This window comes from Antennarius striatus, chromosome 16 (genome assembly GCF_040054535.1).
Source record: "Antennarius striatus isolate MH-2024 chromosome 16, ASM4005453v1, whole genome shotgun sequence".
Classification (NCBI taxonomy): domain Eukaryota; kingdom Metazoa; phylum Chordata; class Actinopteri; order Lophiiformes; family Antennariidae; genus Antennarius; species Antennarius striatus.
In genome coordinates this window covers 19514132-19536492 of record NC_090791.1, presented here as the reverse complement: position 1 = coordinate 19536492, position 22361 = coordinate 19514132, and the positions used below count along the sequence as shown (strand labels likewise).

The window sequence follows — 22361 nt, the reverse complement described above, 5'->3', positions numbered from 1 at the left end:
GACATTGTCTTCCTCCATATCTGTATCGGACATCAAATTGTCTCAGTTTCTTTGGTATGTGCAGTTTCATGAAAGCATACATGAAGAGTTGTTAACATGACACTATTGTATGTGAGATAGTATGACTGTTTTTCTTTTTGCTTGTTTTTGTTTCTTTTTCCTTGTTTCCTTGATTTTCTACTGAACTATAAAGGAAACTGAATTTGCCATAGGTTGAAAGGTGACGCATAATTTCAAAATGTATACACTACATAATACAAATATTGCTTTGGGGTGGTCAACAAAAATAAATAAAAATAAGTGAGCAGTTCCCCTGAAACAAACCTAACATTTTATCCATGGTCAAAGGAAGCAATTATGAATTGGAAGACACCTGGAGTGTAAATACAAGGGTTACTTCATTAGCATGGTAATACCTATGTTATAATTAATATCTTAATAGCAGCTAAACAGCCAGCCATTAACCATACCGAAGGATATTAAATCTTATATCTGAAGTGTCCACCAGCAGATTCTTGGTTGTGTAGCCCTATATGGTTTAATTTACAATTTAGTACATGTGCAGCAATGCAGAAGGAATTGTGGCAAATGTTGCTCAAAAGTGAAAAACATCACAACAGTCATGTTGGGGCTTTTAAGATGAGCTTTATTTTTGCTCTCACGCATCACATTACAATTTTAAATTTCTAATCATTCAAAGTATGCTGTGTTAGCCACATTTGAACCCTACACATATAAATCAATTATGTAGCTACACAGATCAGAGCTACAATGCCCTGTAGTTCCGTAGGTCTCCTCCAATGAGCAACCATCCATCCATCCATCCATCCATCCATCCATCCATCCATCCATGTTTCCGACCTCCAGGCACTCTTTGGAGACTGCATGCTTTGGAAGCAACAAGGTCAACCAGATATCAAATTTATAAGTACCAGTCTCCTTAACATAAACCCTAAATCTGGACCCAGCTGTCACTTGTACTTCTACCATGAAAGCCTAAAGTACACTGTTTGTAATGGAACATCTGTTCCAGAGGATTATACACAGATCAAACACTCTTCAAATGAGCTAAAACAATCTGTCTTTAATCCTCAAATGTGCAGGTTAGGCTGTGGGTGGGCCTACAAAGTACTTCTTTCCGATCTAGTCTTTTTAAGAATGGTGCGTCGTCATCATTCAGTTCAACAGTTGTAGCTGTGCTAACAGGTCATAGTCAAACCCTGCTCCAGTTCTCTGTAATTTAGGACCATTTCTGAATAACTATTTGAACACTTGGGAAAAATGTAACAATCCCATGACTATGCATTAATATTACTTTAATTTTTACCTCTAATATTTTGTGTATAGATAACATATGGATTCAGAATATCGTTCATATCATTAAAAAATATTCCACAAGTAGTCAGCTCAAGCAGTTTGTCCCAACTTTCCTGCTTGATACCTTACATATGCTGGTTGTTATTTTCTTCTCAACTGATCATTTTCCATCTCAGTGTGCAAAACATGGCCCCATTGTTTCTCATCTGCTGCTCCCACAGCTAAACACATTTTATTAGTAACTGACCTTCAAATGTATCTTTTGTTGTGTGCACACACAAAAAAATATTTGAAATAAATTTTCAGATTTTTTTTAGTAAAACCATTTCATTCACATTCTTCTATCATACCATTCTAGCACAGACCAAACAAAATTCAGTTCAGCTTTGGCCAAAAATGTGTTTTTGGGCATAACTCACGTTAAACTGTCTCAAACGAGGGCCCTCGTCTAAGCTAAGGCCAAAATCATCAGTTATTTATGTATCTATCCATGCATTTATCTTTGAATGTTATACAGTCAGACTCATCAAAAAGTCCACAACCCCATCTAAGTTTACTAAGGCAACTACAATTCTACAGTTGATAGCAATAGCATTATAGTATTAGTTGTCGCAAAATGAAATTGAAGTGACCGTTGGCAACAAGTAAGATATGGAATAAAATGAAATGTTATCCAGCGTTCCAAGACTGAGTTGCAAAGCCAAATAAGAAAGATTGATCAACTGATATACACAGCATAACAGTCCATAACAATTCAAAGGCAGGAATCCTCAAGCTCTGAAAGCTTCTGATGGGGTAAATTCTGGAATCAAAAGGTACACCGAAAACCTGTTCTTCAAGAGCGGGGTTCGGCAAACCAAAATCTTCATAGAGCCATATTGGACCAGAAAACACTACACATCCCTGGAGAATACAGTCAGTGTGAGCTCCAATGACAGCTTCCAGCATTTACAGTGCACTGTTTACCCGCTCCTTGAGACTTTTATTGAGCATGTTTAGGGGACTTGTCATATCCACCATGAAGGGCAGTTTTTCCTGCCACTCGTCTTACAGTTGTGGGTAGTTCTGGTCTTTGCTTTACAAGGATGTTTTCACATGTTCTACACAAGCAACAAAGCGATACAAAACCTATCACCTGGACAACCAGCGGACTTTGTTGGGTAGCAGGAGATCTGAATATTTGCTAAGTTAAAAATATTAAGAATGTTTGTCAGGCTTTGTCCTCCTATAGAAACCATATTAAAAAAAAAAAAACACAAAAAAAACCAAAACCTTCCCAGCTTTTTCCACTTTCATGCATTTTGGAATAAGCTCCAGGGAGCCACTGGGGTGGCGCTAAAGAGCTGCATGTGGCTCTAGAGGCGCCGGTTGCTGATCCCTGTTCTAGAAAATAATCTACAAGAAATGTAGTTTATAGTTTTGATTGGTCACAGCAACAACTTGCAGAATATCCTTACAATCAGGCTACATTCAGACAAAATAATATATTGTGGTAAAATATTGACATTTAGTTTCATTGAGGGTGGTGTATTTAGGGTACGTTGATGCAGACCACGACTGCCTTCTGTTGAAAAGTTTAAACCGATTAGAGGTAGTGTATTCTGTCACGCCAGGAAGGACATGTCCACATGTAGCCGGGATCTTTTTGAAACCCGCATATAAAAAAATTTGCGTCCACATGGCAGCGTTTTCGAAAAAATCTCCGGCCACAAGTAAATACATAAGTGCGTTGATCAACACATTTATAAGCAGAACAACTTTAACAATTCAGAGAATGACAGAGAGGACAAGGATGTGTGGAAATTCACACTGCTCCTCCTGGAGGACGACCTCCATCACAGAGTTCTCCACCAGGGGGCAGCGCATCCTGGTCTGACCCAGAACTAGCGTCGGTGTCTTTGGCGAGGAACGTGAATGAATGAACAAATAAATACTGTATATAAACCTTATAACTCATAAAGAAAGAAACAGACGAAAATATATTCAACTGTCAACCATGTTTATCAACACGTCCTCGACGTGGGGCTGTTATACGTCAGAAAACAGCCGGTTTTAACTCCGCCCATTCTGCTTGTGTATGGAGGGACGGGTCACACACACTGACTTCACAGCAGTTTTGTCGCAGGGACACGCCCCCCAGATAGAAAAAGTTTCGGTTACAGCGTCCACACGATAACACAGACCCGCCGTTTTCAAAAGATTTCACTTTGGCCAGCATTTTCAAAAAGTTGTGTTTTCGTCCCAGATATCTGCGTTGACTTGTGGACGGACGGCGTAACCGTAGAAAAAAGTTGCGTTTTCAAAAAGATCTGGCTATATGTGGATGGTGCCTAGGGTGATCAATTGGGGTCAGACCGACCGGTCAAATGCTTTGCAATTATTGTTCAAGTCAACAAGTTTATTTATGTTGCTTGCAGTGCCCCAAACAACCTCGTACCCTCAGTAGACTGTGCCAACAGAATACTGAAGGTACAACAAAAAAGATCCCCAGCTTGTTCCAGATGGAGAAAGGCCTTGTGGCCCATAAGCCAGAAGCTGGAAAATGTGTACTATCTAGCTGGGGTTCACAGGCTGAATATTCACACAGTGGTGTTCTACTACACAGTTGTACACCCCATTCACTGGTTGCTACGATGCCATATTTTGTGTGAATACAGACTTGCAGCATTTATTCATGCAAGGCTAAAGGTGGTGTGAGACACTTCCACTCTGCTTTTACTAAGAAATCCTAAGCAATGACCCAACATAACATTACTTTTGATGAGTTGCTATCACAGTAGAGAGCCACATGAAATGTTTTCATTCTAAACCTGTCAAGTTGTTCAAGAATGACTTGATGGAGGCTTTTTGGACAAACTGGTCAGAGGTCTGTCTTCAGAAAGCAGCTGTTTGTGTAGATACAATTTAAAGGAGCTTGTGCAGTGATTCAGTGATTGCACAGTTTTCTTTGCCACCTGAGTAAGATGCTGCTTATTCCTTTCTCATCCCCTCCTCCCATCATCCTTCCAATGGTAGCTTGTTTAGGGCCCCATCCAACACAGTTACAACGGTAAGAGTACAGAAACAAGTTGGCGGGGGCAAGAGATTTGGGAATGGTAAGTGAGGACACGCAAGCCATTCTAGCATCCCCTTTCTCTCTTCCTCTCTCTTTGGAACATTTGCAATACTGAAGCTCACGTGATATTTCTTTTGAACTGTGGTTGAGGTGATGCTGTATAGTGACATACATATTTTCTTGCGTTTCGGCGTGCGTTTTCATTCACTAAGTGTCCTCCTGAAGCTGCGTGTGTGAGCAGTATTGACTGATTATGACTTTGTTTGCACATCAATCTGAGATGTAAAAAAAAAATGTTATTCATTATTTATTTCATTTTGTTGCACCCTGATTTAAGTTATCATAAGTTGTTTGAATTTGGAATGATTTGATTGGTTGATTGAATGGTTCATTTGTGTAGATTTTTTTTTTTTTTTTGGTTTTAATAGTTCTTGCAATGAATTAGAGAGGCCGTTGTCCGAGTGTGAATGCTTTGTGTTGCTTTGGTCACAAAAGTTCTACTCACATTTTAAGACTGACTTGATGTTGCATAATGCCCTCAACATATTCTCTTCTCCCCTCCCCCAAAATGACATTTTCTTTGTGTTTTTCTCCCCCTCCTCCCCATAGCATGCATCTATACATTTGAAAAACCAAATTTTGCTAAATGCTCTGTTGTTTCTTTACTTTTGTCTGTATGTTACTCAAATATTACCACAGTTGGGGAGAGCATGCTAGAAAATGTCATAAGAAAGAAAATATGCAAATGACAAAAAAACAATTTTGGTTTTTTAATGTTTCTGAATGCAGTTTGAATACACACAGTTGACATGAGTGTTGCAATGATGCAGTGTACTGCTTTTTTTTTTTGTATTATATTTGGGAAATATGCATGCAGATTTCCTGTGATAAATACAGCCCTTCTTATTACCAACATAACTCAGAGACTTCTGTTTATCTGGTTATAGGTCAACAATGCAACAGCTCGAGTAATGACAAATAAGAAGACTGTCAATCCATATGCAAATGGTAAGGCCAAATATGTTTAAAACATATTTTCAACAGCTTGTCCCACCACTTAATCAATACTGTTTTAACATTCCTCTTGACAAAAAGTGAAAAAAAGATCTCCTCAAGTTAAAGCTGGACAGGATGTTGCATTTCCTTACCCATTGCATAGCTGCTCCAGACTTGCTACTACACACTTAACGCATTAAGTGACTCGCCATTCTATAAAAAAAACAACTACAACACGTGCTGTGCAACAGATTACCTTGTGCCACATTAAAAACACAATTGTCAGTTTCTATTAAACTGTGTAAAGCATCATGAACATTCCCTGTAGGTGAAATGATGATTAAGACGAAGGACATGTCATCTGGTCAGGGCCGTCACCAAAGGTAGAATTTTGGATCAATTGAGTACATCTGCCTGTATCAAAGAGAAAATAAACACTAAAGGAATGCTGAATTAAAAATGCCTGACTCTCTGCTGGATTGAGGCCTTGACTACAGGAGATTTTCTTGTATATCTTGTCAACATACGTATGTATCAAATGTTGCAAGGTAAAATGTAGATCAGAGGCCTATGTCACTGAAAATGTTATGTCTACCCAGTTTGCTGTCTGTTCTGCTGCCTGATTCTAGAGATGATTTATCCATTTCCTCTTAACAAAAGTGATTTTTCTTAAACTGTTTTTTTTCTGAAATTGCTCCCTGTACAATATCAAAAATAAAGTGGTCAAATATGTACCATAAGTCTGAACGCATTCAGTTAACTCCTAAGTTAGCTGAATGCTAACTTAGCTGAATGCTAACTTAGGAGTTAGCATAAAGTTAGCATTCAGCATTAAGCTGAATGCTAACTCTTAAGTTCATGCAAACCTTATTTCAAGATTTCTCATATACTGTATGTATATACTGTATATGCATGTTAGTCAGTAAGTTAGTGGAAAAATATTTTCTCCAACAGAGATCAATAAAATGCATTTCTTCTTCAAACACTCATACACTTTCTGTTGTGTTTCAAACCACAGTTTCACATAATCACACTCTCTTTACGTCCATGCTACCTGAATGAGAGGCAGCCATCGGTTTAACACAAAACAATACCTGCCATAAATACATTCCTGCCTGCTAACCTTGGTTCGAAGACTAGTTTGTTGTTTGACCAACCACTCATTTCAACGTCTTCCCCGGTTAGACTCTATAATGTGGTAACATTAAATGTCATACTGTGCAGTAACTCTGTTTTTGTCATATTGATGCAGATGGGTTTCTCTTTGAGGTGCATCAAAGCCATGTGTGTCTCATGCAGACAAAGACATGACAACTAATGACATTGTGATGAATTGGGACCAAGACTAGGCTCTGATACTGACTGGGGCACTTCTTTAAACTAGTCGTAGACTTTCTTAAAGTAAACAGACATAGTCATTAAATATGTCATGTTGCTAAAGTTGTCATCTTTCCTCAGCATTCCCTCAAATCTTTTCTGTGTCATGTCTTGAAGTTTGTATTCATGGCTCCCATATTAGCAATAGATGTCACGTCATACAGTCATAAATGTTAAAAAAATTATAAAATGTGGTGACCTAATGTGGGGTAAATACTCTATGTGTGTAAATTCCCAAAGATATTGGAATATATATTGGAAGTTTTGTCAAAACACACTGTATAAAAACTAACATAATAAAGTTCCATAAAGTGTCTTTCTCCATTACCCTGTTTCAGGCTGGAAGTTGAATCCAGTGGTCAGTGCTGTCTACAGTCCAGAATTCTATGCAGGTAGGCAAGTCTGACCTCTTCAGTCTGTCACCATTGCCTTTCCCTTGTCTCCCTCCTCCTCTTTTGTTTTGTTCTTTGGTTTCTTCATCATCTTCATTCTGTCTTAGTCTCTCCACCTAAACAACACCTCATTTTAACTCTTGTCACCTTTCACTTTCCCTTATCCTAACAATATTCAATGAGAAAAGTCTGTTTAAGGTCTAAGCTGAGCCATGCAAATGCTGCAAAACAATCATTCACATTCAACACCCCCTGCCTAAGCCCACAAGCCTCTTCATGCCCGTCCCAACATTCATCTTGTCCAATTCCTAATTAGCAAATCCACCATCCTGTCATTAGCCGTGCCATTAAGGTGAAGAATACCTAGATTTCATGATGACTAGAAAAGTAGCAGATGGAATGTGTGGTAGAACAGAGGAGCAGTGAAGGAAAGTTAAGGACAAGACAGAAGTAAAACTAAATCTCCATTTCTGCACGGATAATAAGAAAGTCTGAAATACATTTTATGCAGTAACATATTGTAACATATTGTATGGTATTATCAGTTTTACAAGATGGTTGTTTGAGTAATTCGTTCCCACATTCTTTTAATAACTAGATAGACTTCTATGGATTTACTTTGTTTCATTTCTGAAAGACCCAAAATGTCAATAGGATGTGTGTCTCTTTTGTTTGAGCTGGAAAATACATGCTTTTCATGCTTCTCCTGTGTGCTCTTTGATCAGTTTGCAAATCGAGACAATTTTGGTAGAAATTGCTACCAATAAATACATATATATGCTACAATATTCTACAAACGCCTATTAAGTATTTTTTAGGATAAATGAAATTAAGGTCTGTAGGTTTGTTTTTGCTGTTCATACTGCTCTGTTGGCATGATAAAGCTTACTTGTGATATTTTTTTCTAATTGATCATGGTGACTTGTTGTTGAATCCTCCTTAAATCATTGATTAATTGTTCAGCCAAAGCTTCAACGATGTGAAGCTACTAGAGTGTAGTAATGAATGGCTGTTTTCCTAGCTTCATGTCATCTCCACAGGCGAAAAAGATTAACTTTAACTCATCATAAAGACTCTATGTGATTGCAAACTACCAAATAATGTTATGCACCTGCAGGACATACAGTAACACTCCATGCCAGCTGATCATGGTATTTTATCATAAATGGCCTCCAATCGTTCATTTATTGTCGATACCTGCTTTTTCTTGACAAGGGGTGCTGGAGCCTGTGCCAACTGATTGGGGGCATGAGGCAGGGGACACTCCGGGCGTGACGCCAGTGCACCCTGGAGCCATATGGAGACAGACAAACACTCACGCACATACTCACACCTACAGGCAATTTGGTGTCATCACTTCACCTGAAGTGCAATGTTTTTGGAGGTGGGAAAATGCTGGAGAACCAGGAGAGAACCCACGCAGATACAGGGAGAACATGCAAACTCAGAGTGGGACATGAACCGGGAACCGCCTTGCTGTGCGGCGACAGTGCTACCCACTGCACTACCGTGTCAAAGCCTCCAATCATAAGTAACCTTAATGCCAACAATTATCACTGTATCAGAGAAAAGCCATCTGTGTGTGTTCTCACTTTATTCATATTTTTCTTCTCATTCATTGTTTTATTTTTGGCTTGACAACCAATCAAAGTTGCTCCTGGTTAATGCCAACAGAGCAGGACATGTCACAAAAAGTAAGGGTGGCAGATTGTCAGACCTTACCCAATGGCAGACCATTACCCTGCTGTGTACCATTGTTCAGCAAGACATTGACTTGGTGGTGGAGCCTATTAGTGACTAAAATCAAAATGAACTATTCTTGTGCCAGACTGCAGTGAATCAAGCCAGTGACAACATATACAGTATGCACTGCACCAGTATCAGGAAACATAATGCTCCATACCAGTAGGTGGCAGCAGACAGTATTCAACAGTCTTAAAGAATACTTAGGATCACAGACATGCAGACCACTGACATGGTAAAGTTGTAGTTTCACACATTTTCACTATTTCACATCACGCTCGCTCAATGCTGACGCGGTTTCACCTGGTCTTGCCATCCTTTTTTTCCAGCTGACCATGTTGTTGTGTAATTAGAAAACAGCTTCAGGATGTGTCTACTCAGCCCAGGCACTGATTCACTTTTACTGAATGAGGTAATCCAGGGAATTTATTTCACAAATGGGCTTTTCACAAATTTAAAATCAACAATATGTCATAGAGTTGCCAGCGGAGGCTGACTAGTGGAAACAGACTTAGACACATAGCAAAGCTGGAGCCTCAGATGTTAGCAGAGGATCACATATCGTCTGAGGAGCATCTGTCAGTTTTGTATGCAAGGGCCTTAAAAAAGTGTCACAAACCTTTGTCACTTACTAAAAACAACAGGTTGAAGAAAAAACAAAAACAAAGCAGTTTGAGGTTAGATTACAAAAACAAAGTTTTCATGGTTAACATTCAGACATGAACTTTTAAATTTGTGAGGCAGACTCCAAAATACAATGCATGGGACCTAGAGCTCCCTTCAGTAACGTCGGTCAAACAAATGTGCAATTTCTGTCTAGTTTTTTAACATATTGTATCAATTAAATATTAGTAAACAACAGCATGAAGTTGTATTTATGACAATTCATTTAAATTGTAAAGACATTAGTGAAATCAAGGGATGTATCAACAATGTGAGTTCTTGGGTCGCCTGAACACTCAACTCTGAATCAAGGTGAAAAAAGAAGAATAGGAGCAATTTCCAACTTCAGTCCTCGCCTTGTCTCTTTGAGAAAGTCTTATCCTTTTGCTCAAACCTTTCATTTTTCATCAGGTCAATGAATGATTAACTGTTTCTATTAGCATTTTATTAGATCTCCTTTTTGAAGAGATGTATAATTAGGGTTGGAAATGGCATCTCGATCTCCTTCTCAACCTTCACTCACCCCAGCTCTCAAATTAAGCTTTGTGTCAGTCGTCCTCCATTAAGATTAATGATAAGTTAATAACAATACCAGTGCAATAGCTCCATTTCAATGCCCCTTTCTGGCTTTATGCTTTCTTTCTGCTCATGTTATTTTGAACAACTGAAATCAAGGAAGACTTAGACTTTCTCTCTCTAAGATTCATATAATAATTCTAACAGTAGGTATAGTCTATTATTTGTCAAGACATGGTCCAAATCATAAGACAAGTTAATGCTAGCTGAATGATCTACAGAATGATCATTCCTTTAATACAGGAAATACAGCAGATATTTTAATATGTATTATCTGGAGTCTGTAACTAAATGCCTTCAACAAGGTTCTGTCTGTTAGCATTCACATAGCCAGAGCGTCAAATGCATGATGAACAGTAAGAATAGACAATGATTCAATAAAATCTGGTCTGTGATTATTTGTTCCAACCCAACAATGACTGTTGTTTTGTGTATTTCCTGCTAAAATGGATTAACAGGATATATAATGAGACAGCAAGCAGCCTCACTTTACTTCAGATTGCTCAATCTTTCTCTGACTGGATTGAGGCTTGTAATTGGCAGGTGCCTGTTTCCATCTGCCACAGTGGCGCAGTAGGTAGCGCTGTCGCTGCACAGCAAGACGGTTCCGGTTTCGAGTCTCGTTCTGTGCAGATTTTGTATGTTCTACCCTTGTCTGTGTGGGCTCTCTCCAGGTTATCCGGCTTCCGCCCACCTCCAAAAACATGCACTTTAGACTTGGCTGGTCTCAAATTTTCCGTGGTGTTGTGTGTATACATGTTTGTGTGCGGTTCATGTCGCTCCACAGTGTACTGACATTTTGCCCGGAGTGCACCCCTCCTCTCGCCCCGAGTCCACTGGGTTGGGTTCCACTATTCCTGCGACGTGCAACAGCTGAAGAATAATTCAATGAAAACAATTAATGAATGTTTCCATCTCTCTTAAGGTCTCCAATGTAATATTTTCCCACATTTTAAAATATGGAATCTGATTTTCTATAGTTAAGCTAATGTATTTACAGTAACCCTATTAGCCCTATGATCGCGGGGGTGCGATCACATGATGTTTTTAACCATTCTTATCAAATAAAATCTGTCACATGGATTGCTGTGTGCATGTTTACGCGACAGCATAAATGTGAAACTGTCTTCCGTGGTCTTTTTGGAGCCGATTGACCCCGAAAAACCGGTGATACTGTACGATCGTTTACATTTGATCTAAGACAAGCTTCTTTTATTAGTATAATTAGATGGCAGGCGCCATAATTCTGTCCGTGTAGTCGCCATTGTACAAACGGTGATACATGTATTAACGTGATTCAAACATGTCTCGCGATTCGTGTATTTTGTCACGTGATACAAACATGTCTCGTTATTCATGCATTTTACATAGCGCTGTGTCTTATTTTGAAAAACCCCTATGAAGAGTGGCATAAGTGACACAAACTGTGTATAGTTATATAAGAAGTCTATGGCAACCTTTTTTGGGTTCAAAATCAAATTGATGAGTATGTTTTTGTTTTTTTATGTGGAATAAAATACAATTTTTCCATTTTCAAATTTGACTTTGTCTGTCTATTTTGCCCCAATATGTCAATATAGTAAGTTATTGATAAATAATAACCATCTTTTCATATAGATGAAGTTGTGATGAAGGTAAACAAACCAAGCATGGGTATGTGACATCATTTTTAATGTGGTATATAGAGACAAATATTAAATGTACCAAAAAACAGCCAAAATAGGTCAGGGGTCTAAGAGTTAATATTCAGTTGTATTCAGTGTTACTAAAATCACAGATAAAAATGCATGAGGTGAGGCAAACAGTCCCGTCCCTCACTGAAAGGGGCATATGAAAACACAACGTGTTCATGTTGCTTCAATTTTTCTCAACAGATGAAGTAGCGTTGCAATATCCAAATCCAGTGTACTGCTGTAGTTTGTTCATTCTAAACATTTGCTCCAAAACAAAACCAAACATAGAGGATGCTATATCTAACCGTAAAAAAATTGTCAAAACTGGACTAACGATCAAAATGGAATTTAATTAATAATGGCACACCAACTCTGGAGGTTAAAGATCTGCTTCAAACATTAGGTCAGAAACCCAACCCAGCCAACTTTGGTTCCTACTTAAATCTGAGCATCACTTATCCCCAGAAGACCAAATATACATTAGTTGGTTTCTACAGGGGGACAACCCTGTCAATATTTTTTTTTTAAAAGACATAACAGCCAGGTATTGACAGAGGTTGGTTTTTTTTTACAGGTCTTAATTGCTGGCACTAATTTTCAACGTGACGTGAATTGTCTTAGGTCTCCATGTTGGTGAACGTCTTCATGAACACAAATAACATTGTGGGTTCTTTTGCTGCTCATAAGTTCAGAGATGTGGATAAAAGGAGGAAATACTGCAGATGACAGGAAACAGGAAAGAAGAAACGACCACATGACGCTTGACATCAGAGCAAACTGTTCAGTTAGTCTGAGATTTTCTGAGTCATTTTAACATGACATGAAATCTGAATCTAAAGGGTGTTAATGTTACGTTTTGCAGACCATTAGCATGATGCTAAATCCTCTTGCCATGTTGGTGAGGATTTAACGTATCCATTTCCATGGTTCTGAAGCCTTATTAGGACATCCTCATCATCTTAAAAATTAGATATTAAATATCTTTTTAAGTTTGTGTTAAATATGTATGTTCTGTTTGGACTTTGTGTTCATATGGCCTCCCATTAATTATAAATTAGATTATACAATTTCCTCCGGGATTAATAACGTATCTATCTATCTATCTATCTATCTATCTATCTATCTATCTATCTATCTATCTATCTATCTATCTATCTATCTATCTATCTATCTATCTATCTATCTATCTATCACTAACTTGAAAAAAAGGATTAGGTCTGTTAATTGTTTATCTTTTCATGATCCCCCTCCCCCCCTTTGTTTTCATTTTTAGAAAATGCACCTTGGGTCAACCCAAGATAATTGTTGTTAATAATTTTGAATGTCATGCTGCTAAGTTGATGGAAAAGACACCACAATGTTTGGCTCGTGAATTTGTAAATCTATAGCTAATGTCAGTGCCTCAGGAGTGTTGAACCTCATCACACACCACTGCTGTTAGTTGATATAACATTACATCTGAGTGACAAACAACTGCAATTGGACAGTTTTTCAAGATAGACAGAAAAATGCATTTTTTCAGGTCTCTCCCTAATCCGACCAAATCCTAGAATCTGGAAAACAAACGCCTCCTGCATCAACAGATATTTGGAATCTTTTTGACTCATGGCTGGACAGAATCAAAAATGATCGGCTTCATAAAGCACCAAACCTTACATCATCTCTGGGATGATTGATAAATTGACCCATCCTGAGTGATATTTCATTGTCCACCCGGATATGGGCGTGGTCATCCCCGAGAGGGAGTTTGTTCAGGTTACGGTAGCAGTGTGTGGTAATGACCTGAATCAGAGCTAGGCACTGAAAGTTCCTCACAAACTGTTGAAATCAGCTAGCATTTGGCTAACTAGATAGGGCCACTCCAGTCAGTTGTGTGTGTGTGTGTGTGTGTGTGTGTGTGTGTGTGTGTGTGTGGGCACGCGCGTGTGTGTGTGTGGTTTGTGATCAGGCTAGGGTACCAGTGTGTGATAACGTCCTGGCTCAGAGCTACACAATGAAAGTTCCTCACAAGCTGCTGAAGTCAGCTAATGTTTGACTGACTAGTTAAGTGCTTCTTCAATCAGGTGTGTGTGTGTGTGTGTGTGTGTGTGTGTGTGTGTGTGTGTGTGTGTGTGTGTGTGTGTGTGTCCGGCCGAGGCAATCCCCAGCGTCAAAGCGAACACATAACCAGTTACACATTAATGACTAATTCAGAACAATGGTCTGTTTTTTGGTGAATGAAAGTAGCTTTAGCTCTTCTAAGTGATCGTGTGTGTATCCACACACACACACACACACACACACACACACACACACACACACACACACACACACACACACACACACATTTCATTAGCTTGCGTTAGGTTCGCTCCCCTGTTATCCATGATCTCTCATTGTCCATGATGATTGTCGGAAAACACAGCTTTAATTGTCTCACTGACCAGTCTCATCTTGTTTACACGAGTCTTTGTTCTACAAACTGAGGAAGCAGCTCCACACGAAGCGCCAAGAAATCAACCGTTATATCATGAAAAACAAGACTGCAAAAGATGAGAAGTATTAGAGCTAAATATGTAGCAGACTATGGCAATCGTTCGATCTATTGCGGGCGTGTTCACGTTTTGCACGTAAACAAAAGTCACGTAAAAGTGAGGGTGAGGGAGAGAAGTGTTGATAGAGACAGTTCAGAGGGGGGAGGAGGGTGGTGACAGAGAGCTCGCAGGCACGCCCCACTAACACAGCGCATTTTAGAACAGAAGTGGTTTTAACCATATTCAATCAAAGATATTGAGGGCCACCGATCAATATGGGGCAAGACATTTCAAATACAGTGTAGTTGGACATCTGGTTGCTGAATGACATGAATTAAAAAAAAGCATAATATGAGACATTTAATGGCTACTGTTACAGGCCATTGTTTTTGTAGTTAACATTTCACACAACTTAGTAAAAATAGAGGTCGACAGTGTTGCTCGTGATCAGCTGATGGCCATACATTTTCATACTCAGTTCTTGTGCTAGGAGAGAACATATTCAGAATTGAGAGTTGAGAAAGTTCATAAAAACTGATTTGTAAGAACCTTCTTGTATTTTGTTGTTCAGATACAATACAAAGACAGAATGGTCATCATCTTCCATTCTCTGTCTCCAGTACCTGGGTTTCCCTATCCACCAGCCAATGCAGCAGCAGCTTATAGAGGAGCCCACCTACGAGGTCGGGGACGGACAGTCTACAACACGTTCAGGGCAGCTGCTCCACCTCCTCACATTCCAGCTTACGGAGGGTGAGCATCCCACTTTTGCTCTTGTATTATTTCTCTGTTCTCTCTCTCCCTCATCCAGTGGCAAGTTCATAAATCTCTGTGCCCATAGTAAGAGCTGTGCATGCTGGCCTCGCCTCACAGTGATAACACTCTCCCCCACTTCCACAGCATGCTGAATTAATCAGTAGGCACGTACTAAGATATGTGCCTTTGCACGGATTAATGGGAAATTTGGCCTTGTCCTGTGGTTTCATTGAGTGAGGCTGTCTTAATGGTGGAATGTGAGGTTGTCCACTTAAATTCAACCTGGAATTCAAAAAAAATTAAAGAGCACCCAGCAGCAGCTCTTTCTAACCATCTATGGATGACTGATTGAAAGACGAGCGTAGGAGAGCTGTGTATCATGAACAGTCCGATTAGAGTTTTCACATCTTTTTGTTATATTTAATTTAATTTTTCATTATTCTCTTTCTCTCCATCAAATATATTGAAACATTTAGCTTAATTACCAGATTGAAAAACAAAATGGACTTTTATGCAAATATTGATTTCTGTATACAGTAATCCCTCATTACTAGCGGTTAATGTGTCCCAGGACCACCCATGAAAAACAAAAATCCGCAATGTAGTATTATTTACATAAAATTTAAATGTTTATGAACCCTCCCGATACTGATCTGAAACTACCGTATATCTGTATTACCCTTTGGGAGCCATTGCAAGAGTTTCACAAAGAAAAAAGTCCACTTCACGAGGCAAAAGTGAACTTACAGGAGGAACTGTGAGCCTCGGAACACAGTGCACACATGGATGCTGTTAGCCAATAGCATGCGCGTACGGTCTCACATGACTGCAACTCATGGGAGACACTTGATTCCTCGCCTCTCTCTGTCTCCCTTGTCCTCAATAAGATTAACCTTACATCTCATCGAGGAATATATAATATATATATATAATTTTAAAAATCTGTGATACAGTGAAGCTGCGCATCTTGAAGTGCGAATAAGCGAGGGAATACTTTATTCAAATGTTAATGGTAGATTACATAAAGAATAACAATAAATGGCAATATGATGGCAAAACAGAAAGAGCTTTGGAACTTTGAATGTGAGTAGAAGGGTTATGAGCCTGCATGGAGCCACTGCAGAGTAATACTATGAAAACTTTGAAAAACACGTAGAGAAAACTCAATAGTATGACAGGAGAGTAGACAAATAGAGAATTGAAGCTTGCATTTAATCAAGCTAACCGAGTTTAAAACACCAGGTATTCAGTCCAATAGGAAAGCAAATCTACAAAAAGGCAGGCTAAAGGCAGAAACCAGGACTGAGGCAAAATCATAACATGAGTAACCAAACAGAAAACATGATGATGGAAAATAGTACGAATGCTAGCAATCTGGCAGGGAACTGGAGGTGGAGCAGAGTATATGTTGGCTAGAGGCTGATTGAGAGATTTCTGGTGATAGAGGCAACACAGATGAAGGGAGTGAGCTTGATTGAAATGAAAGGAGATGTTAATGTAGATGGCTCCTGACGTTCCTCCAGGCTGTTCACGGTGATCCTGATGAAAACATGATGAGGGACAGATCCTGGATGTTACAAGCTGGAATCCAAGAATGCTCCTCTGGAGACTATCTCTCCCAGTCCATGAATGACTTCACGCCGTTGCTGAGATCTGATCAGGTGCCGAACAATGTAGACTGAAGCTCCATAAATCTGTTAGGTAGGGGTCTGGAGGAGGTTTGGAAAGAGCCTTCACAGAGTGGGTTGCAGAGGGAATCCTAATGGTATGAGGCAGCTGAAGACAGGCGGCCGAAGTGTTAGACACTTGACATGAGGAATGGGCCCATAAACCAAAGTCACAACTTGACAGATTTCATTGTGGAGAAGGTCCATCTGGATAACCAGACACGTTCTTAAGTGGTATAAAGGGGAACAAAACGACAAATCAGAAATGAGAGGTGATCTGGTGCCCCTGGCTGGAAACCACATCACTAGGAAGCCCATTGAGTGGAAACACATGAAATAGTATGACTTTGGCTGGCTTCTTTGACTGAGGGTATCTTGAGCAGTGATATGAGGTGAGTTGTCTGAGAGAATCTATCACAGTGAGAATGACCTTGTTACCCTCTGAAACAGGTAGCCTTCTGACAATGTCTAGAGAAATGTGCGACCAAGGACAATGAGGTACAGGCAGTAGCTGGAGAAGTCCAGATGGCACTAGTTCTAAGTTCTTGTGTTGAGAGCAGATGGGGCACGCAGCAAGAAATTCCTTTGATTCCTCTTCCAGGAAGGACAATCAAAATCACTGCCACAACAGAGTCATGGTTCATCTCACCTCTGGGCGAAAAGCCAAGCAGGAGGTACCCCACTGCAGGACCTGTGAATGGATACTGACAGGGACAAACAAGCCGTTATCAGGGCAAATGCTAGGAGTAGGATGCTCCACCAGTGAGCATTTTACCGTATCCTCAAATTCCAATTGTTACAGACTCAATGTTGCAGGTAGGTGAGATGATATTGTCAGGCTGTGATGCTGAGTGATCCAAATGAAAATTGTCTGAAGAGATAGATAGACAGACAGACAGACGGACAGACTTTAAAGATCCAAAATTGGGAAATTCATAAGAGAGCATCGGCTTAATATTCTTTCGAAGCTTGTCAACATAATCAACAGAAATCAAATTGGCTAAGGAACCACTTGCCTTGCTTGGAATTCAACCACTGAGCAGAAGGGATAGACTCAAAGTTCTTGTGGCCTGTCCAGACAATAAATGAAACCTCCAAGCCCTCCATGCCAGTATGTACACTAGTCTTGGGCCAATTTATAGTAGTAAATCTCATTTACATAGTTCCTTTCTGCAGGTGAAACCTGGCAGGAGAAGAAAGTACAGGGTCCTCAGCCAACCATTGGGGTAACACTGCCCCCACTCTAACGTTGAAGAAGTGGGACAATCAGACTAAATATTTTATGGGTCCATCTTGATCCCTCTGTGCTGACAAAGAATACTTGAGATGTGTAATCTGTAATACTTGAGGACCCGGGACTGTGTGTCAAACACGATTGTCTGCAGCGCTGGAGCCCCACAGGGAACGGTCCTAGCTCCTTTCATATTCACCATCTACACTGCAAACTTCTCCTACAACTACCCCACTTATTACCTGCAAAAGTTCTCTGACAGCTCTACGATCATTGGCCTCATCACCAATGGGGACGACAGTCAGTAGAAAGAACTGACCCAGGACTTTGTGGACTGGTGCCAGTGGAACCGCCTCCAGATTAATACAGGGAAAACTAAGGAGCTGGTGGTGGACTTCCGCAGGCAAGCACTCTGCTCGGTAACACCAGTGAACATCTAGTGATTGGACGTTGAGATGGTGAGGTCTTATGAGTACCTGGGTATTCACCTGAACAATAATCTGGACTGGTCCAACAATACAACCGCTCTCTATAAAAGTGGTCAGAACAGTCTCTATCTGCTCAGGAGGTTGAGGTCTTTTGGGTGCAGGGGCCACTCCTGAAGATTTCCTATGACACCGTGGGGCAGTCTGCTGGGGGATAACTGCAGCCCATAGGCATAACTGCTGCCAATAGGAAATGACTCAACAGGCTGATCAAAAAGGCTAGCTCTATCCTAGAATGCCCCCTGGACAGGTGGTGAGACAGAAGAGTATGACAGCCAAGCTGTCATCAATGATGAAAAACAACTCCCACCCCCTGCATGGCATGTTAACATCAATGGAGAGCTCTGTAAGCAATAGGTTGCTTCACCCAAAATGCATGGCGGAACACTATCACAGATCTTCCCTTCCTATGGTGGTCAGACTGTATAACAAGCATTGTTCTTAATCCACCATAAACAATCAATCACGCACACAAGGTGTTGACCAGTGTAGTTTGAAGTTGGTAGTTCTTAGCTGATGAGGTATATTTTTAATTGTAAATTGTACCATGGAGACTGTAATTTTTTTTTAATTATTAAATTGTTAATATGTATATCTGTACATACCTATGTACAGTATGTATGTATGTGTTTGAACCCTCTTTTCCCTGCTGCCGCATTCAAGATAATTTCTCCACTGCGGGACGAATAAAGGTCATCTTACTCACATTGGCTGACTCTCTAGGAGCCTCCAGATGACCCGGTGAACATGTAGCAAGTGCTCCTGCCTTGACCTGGACCTGATGTCCAGATACAAAAACTGATTGACATTGAGCATATTGCGGAGTACTTCATTAACCAGGACCTGGAAAACTGTAGGATCATTAGTAAAATGAAAAAGCATTATTAAATATATGTATGCCCACTGGGGGTGTTAAAGGTAATTTTAAACTCATTCCCCTCTCTGATGCAAACAAGGCAGCAAGCATTCCTTAGCTTGGAAAAAGCAACATGTTGTAATATTTCAAATGGGAGAAAATGCCTGTTCTTGACAGTGATGTCAATGAAGCTTCTGTAGTTGATGCAGGGTCTCACAGTCTTGTTGTTCTCTACTAAAAAAAAATCCTGCACCAGCAGGAGAGGAGGAGTATTGGATAATCCATGCTGCCAAGGAATCCTGGATGTAAATCTCCATCACCTTAATCTCCGAGGCTGCCAAGAAATTGAGCCTCCCTCTCAGGACCGATGTTCCTAGGAGGAAGTCTATAGCACAGCCATATGGTCAATGTAGCATCTTCAGACTTACTGAAGATCATCCGGGTATTCCAGCTGATCCTTGATATGGTCCGAGACTCCATTGTAGAATGCATTGTAAAGTGAGATGGCATTCCAATCACTCTCTGCTGTGACGGTGAGAAAGTCAATGGAATAATCATCCACCAACCTCCCATCCTGACTGATGGTCAAAAGCCCTTGAGCTGCCTCTCTCCTAGGAGTTATGTGGTCAAAGACCTTATTCACCTTGGAAGAAAAAAAGTCAACTAAAGTGCAGATGGGTGACTGTCTCTGCCACTCAGCAGTTCCCCAGTCTCAGGCTCTGCCCAAGAGCAGGAGACGATGTATGCCACTCGGGACCACTTGGTGGAGAAGGATGAGGGCTTTTGTTTGAAGGTGAATGAGCAATGAACCACGAAAGAAACACAGGTGCTTGGAATCCCAGAACAGTAATCCTGAGGTGGCATGCGGGCCTCAGAGAACGTTGGTGTCCACACCTATGTGTGTGAAACAGAGGTGGATTCTGGGTAACTCGCTAGAGTTTTAGGGAGTCTCCTAACTTGTTCCTGGAGACTGATGGCTGGATTCATAGTGGCCAGATGGTTCTTTCTCCTTGTTTTAAAAACTAACAGAACGAACTCCAAAACACAACAGCTGAGTAGACTAATAGGGGAATTGAAGTTTTTATTCAGTCAAGCTAACAGCTCAAAAACAAAAAACACAAAACAAAACAGGTAGTCAGTGCAACAGGCAGAAAAAATCCAACAAGGCTCAGGCTAAAGACATTATCCAGGAATCAGGAAAAATCGGAGTGTAATCAGATAGAAAGCAATCTTGGAAAATAGTGTGAATGATAGTGATCTGGCATGGAACTGATGGCTGATTGATTTTACTGAGTTCAGGGAGGTGGACAAGGCTCTAAAATATAAGGAAATGTTACTTTGAAAAGACAAAGAATGAATAAGAGACAAAATATCCTCAGATGTTATCGGAATTTGCGACGTTTGACATACATTTTATACTAGTTGTGATCAGAAGTCATGCAACAGCATTACAGATCAGTTGAAGAGTTTTCAGTTGGTTGGCTTATTGGCGCAGCCTGACTAGAGGGTGTTGCAATAGTCCAGCCTGTAAGTAACAAATGTATGGGTTATTTTTGTTATTGCATTACTTTTGTGTTAACTGTTAGAATTAAAATTCAAGGATGATTTATTATTAATTGTAAAATTGTAAGCAATCTGATAAAAACAGCTTGAAATAGCTCACAATTTCCCATTCAAGTATTGAAGTTTGTGTTGTCTCTGGTGGGATACAGCTAACACCATAGCCCACCACCATAGTGAGATCTAACAGCACAGGAACAGGGACCAGTCCCTCATCAGGAATTCATCTCTTCGGTAGGGTTGGATCTTCTGGGACAATTTTTTTGTGTTTGCTAAGTTTGCTTCATTTGTTAAGCGGTTGATGCGATCCACTTCACATTGTAAATGCTATAAAATACAAATGTTTACATCAAATGCATGTTGGTAAAATTCTGGAGCTCACTGAGTTGAATTTTTAGTTCAATATTTAATTTATATATTAATAAAACATTAAATGTTATAAATGAAAAACAGTGGTTCATAAAAACATGTACAACTTCAGAAAATAAATTTATTTTATTTTGCATTTCTATTCACAGCAAATGTCTGTATATTTCAATACAGTTTATATAGCAAAGAGTTAATGCTAATGCTTGACAGTAAAACCAAGAATGGCACAAATTCCACTGCCAAGACTGAACATGTTAATTTGAATTCAATCAAATTATAACTTCACCAGGGACATAATGAATAAATCCAGATCTTGATTTATCTTTGACTCTGACACACCCAAACCTCCCACCAAATTTTAAGAAAATCTGTTTTCATATTCTATTGTGTGTATAATCATGTTGGTAGACTTTAAAGATGCCAGAGAAACAATAACCTCCTTGGTCTTTCTGAACCCCTGTTATTTCACTCGCACAACAGTGCCTTGTTGTAGTCCCGTTTTGTTACCATGGAGCAGCTGCCTGCATGAACATGTATTTAATATATGTGTTCTAAATGGGGCGGCAGTGATTAACGCTGTTGTCTCACAATGCTTCAAAGCTGTTAAAGCACAAAGGCTTCTGGGTTTGATTCCACTTGGGGCTTTTCTATGTGGCCCTGAGAAAATCTAGCATCTCACCTGTCACCCAAAGTCACTGGCATAGGGTCAAGCAACATCTGCAATCTGTACACCGGATAAGCAGTGGAAAATGACACTACTACTATAATCTCATCTTCAAGAAGATGAACAAATGAATGTTTTAAATGTATCAAAATTGCCGATTTCACCTGTACAACACTGGACATACCAAGAGATATCAGAGTACTGAATCAGAATAATGATTTCTTTCTTCAAAAAAATCTGTCCAGTCCTCCTTCACAAATGAATAACAAGGTGGAAATGTATGTGAAAGAAAGACAAAATATGCCTAATCCAGCCTCTTCATCTGGATACATCTCAAAATTTAACAGGCCCCTCTTTTGCCATTGCTTGACACCTCCATCACATTTGATTGCTTAATTTTTTTTACATCATACTGAAAAACAAATAAAGGAGTAAATAATGTACAATATTGAGCAGAAAATCACCTTG

General features: G+C 39.8%; 1 protein-coding gene across 13 annotated transcripts in view; it reads left to right on the top strand.

Annotated features, from left to right (window-relative positions):
* rbfox1 (RNA binding fox-1 homolog 1) overlaps nt 1-22361 on the top strand; it is a 106422-nt gene that overhangs the window by 23322 nt on the left and 60739 nt on the right. For all 13 annotated transcript variants that reach the window (XR_011038308.1, XR_011038307.1, XM_068336017.1 and 10 more), the window contains 3 exons: nt 5320-5380; nt 7084-7137; nt 14926-15058. Coding sequence is in view for 11 of the 13 variants with exons in the window: in XM_068336017.1 (XP_068192118.1) it covers nt 5320-5380; nt 7084-7137; nt 14926-15058 (248 nt within the window). In the remaining 2 variants the exon portion in view is untranslated. The remainder of the gene's footprint in view (nt 1-5319; nt 5381-7083; nt 7138-14925; nt 15059-22361) is intronic.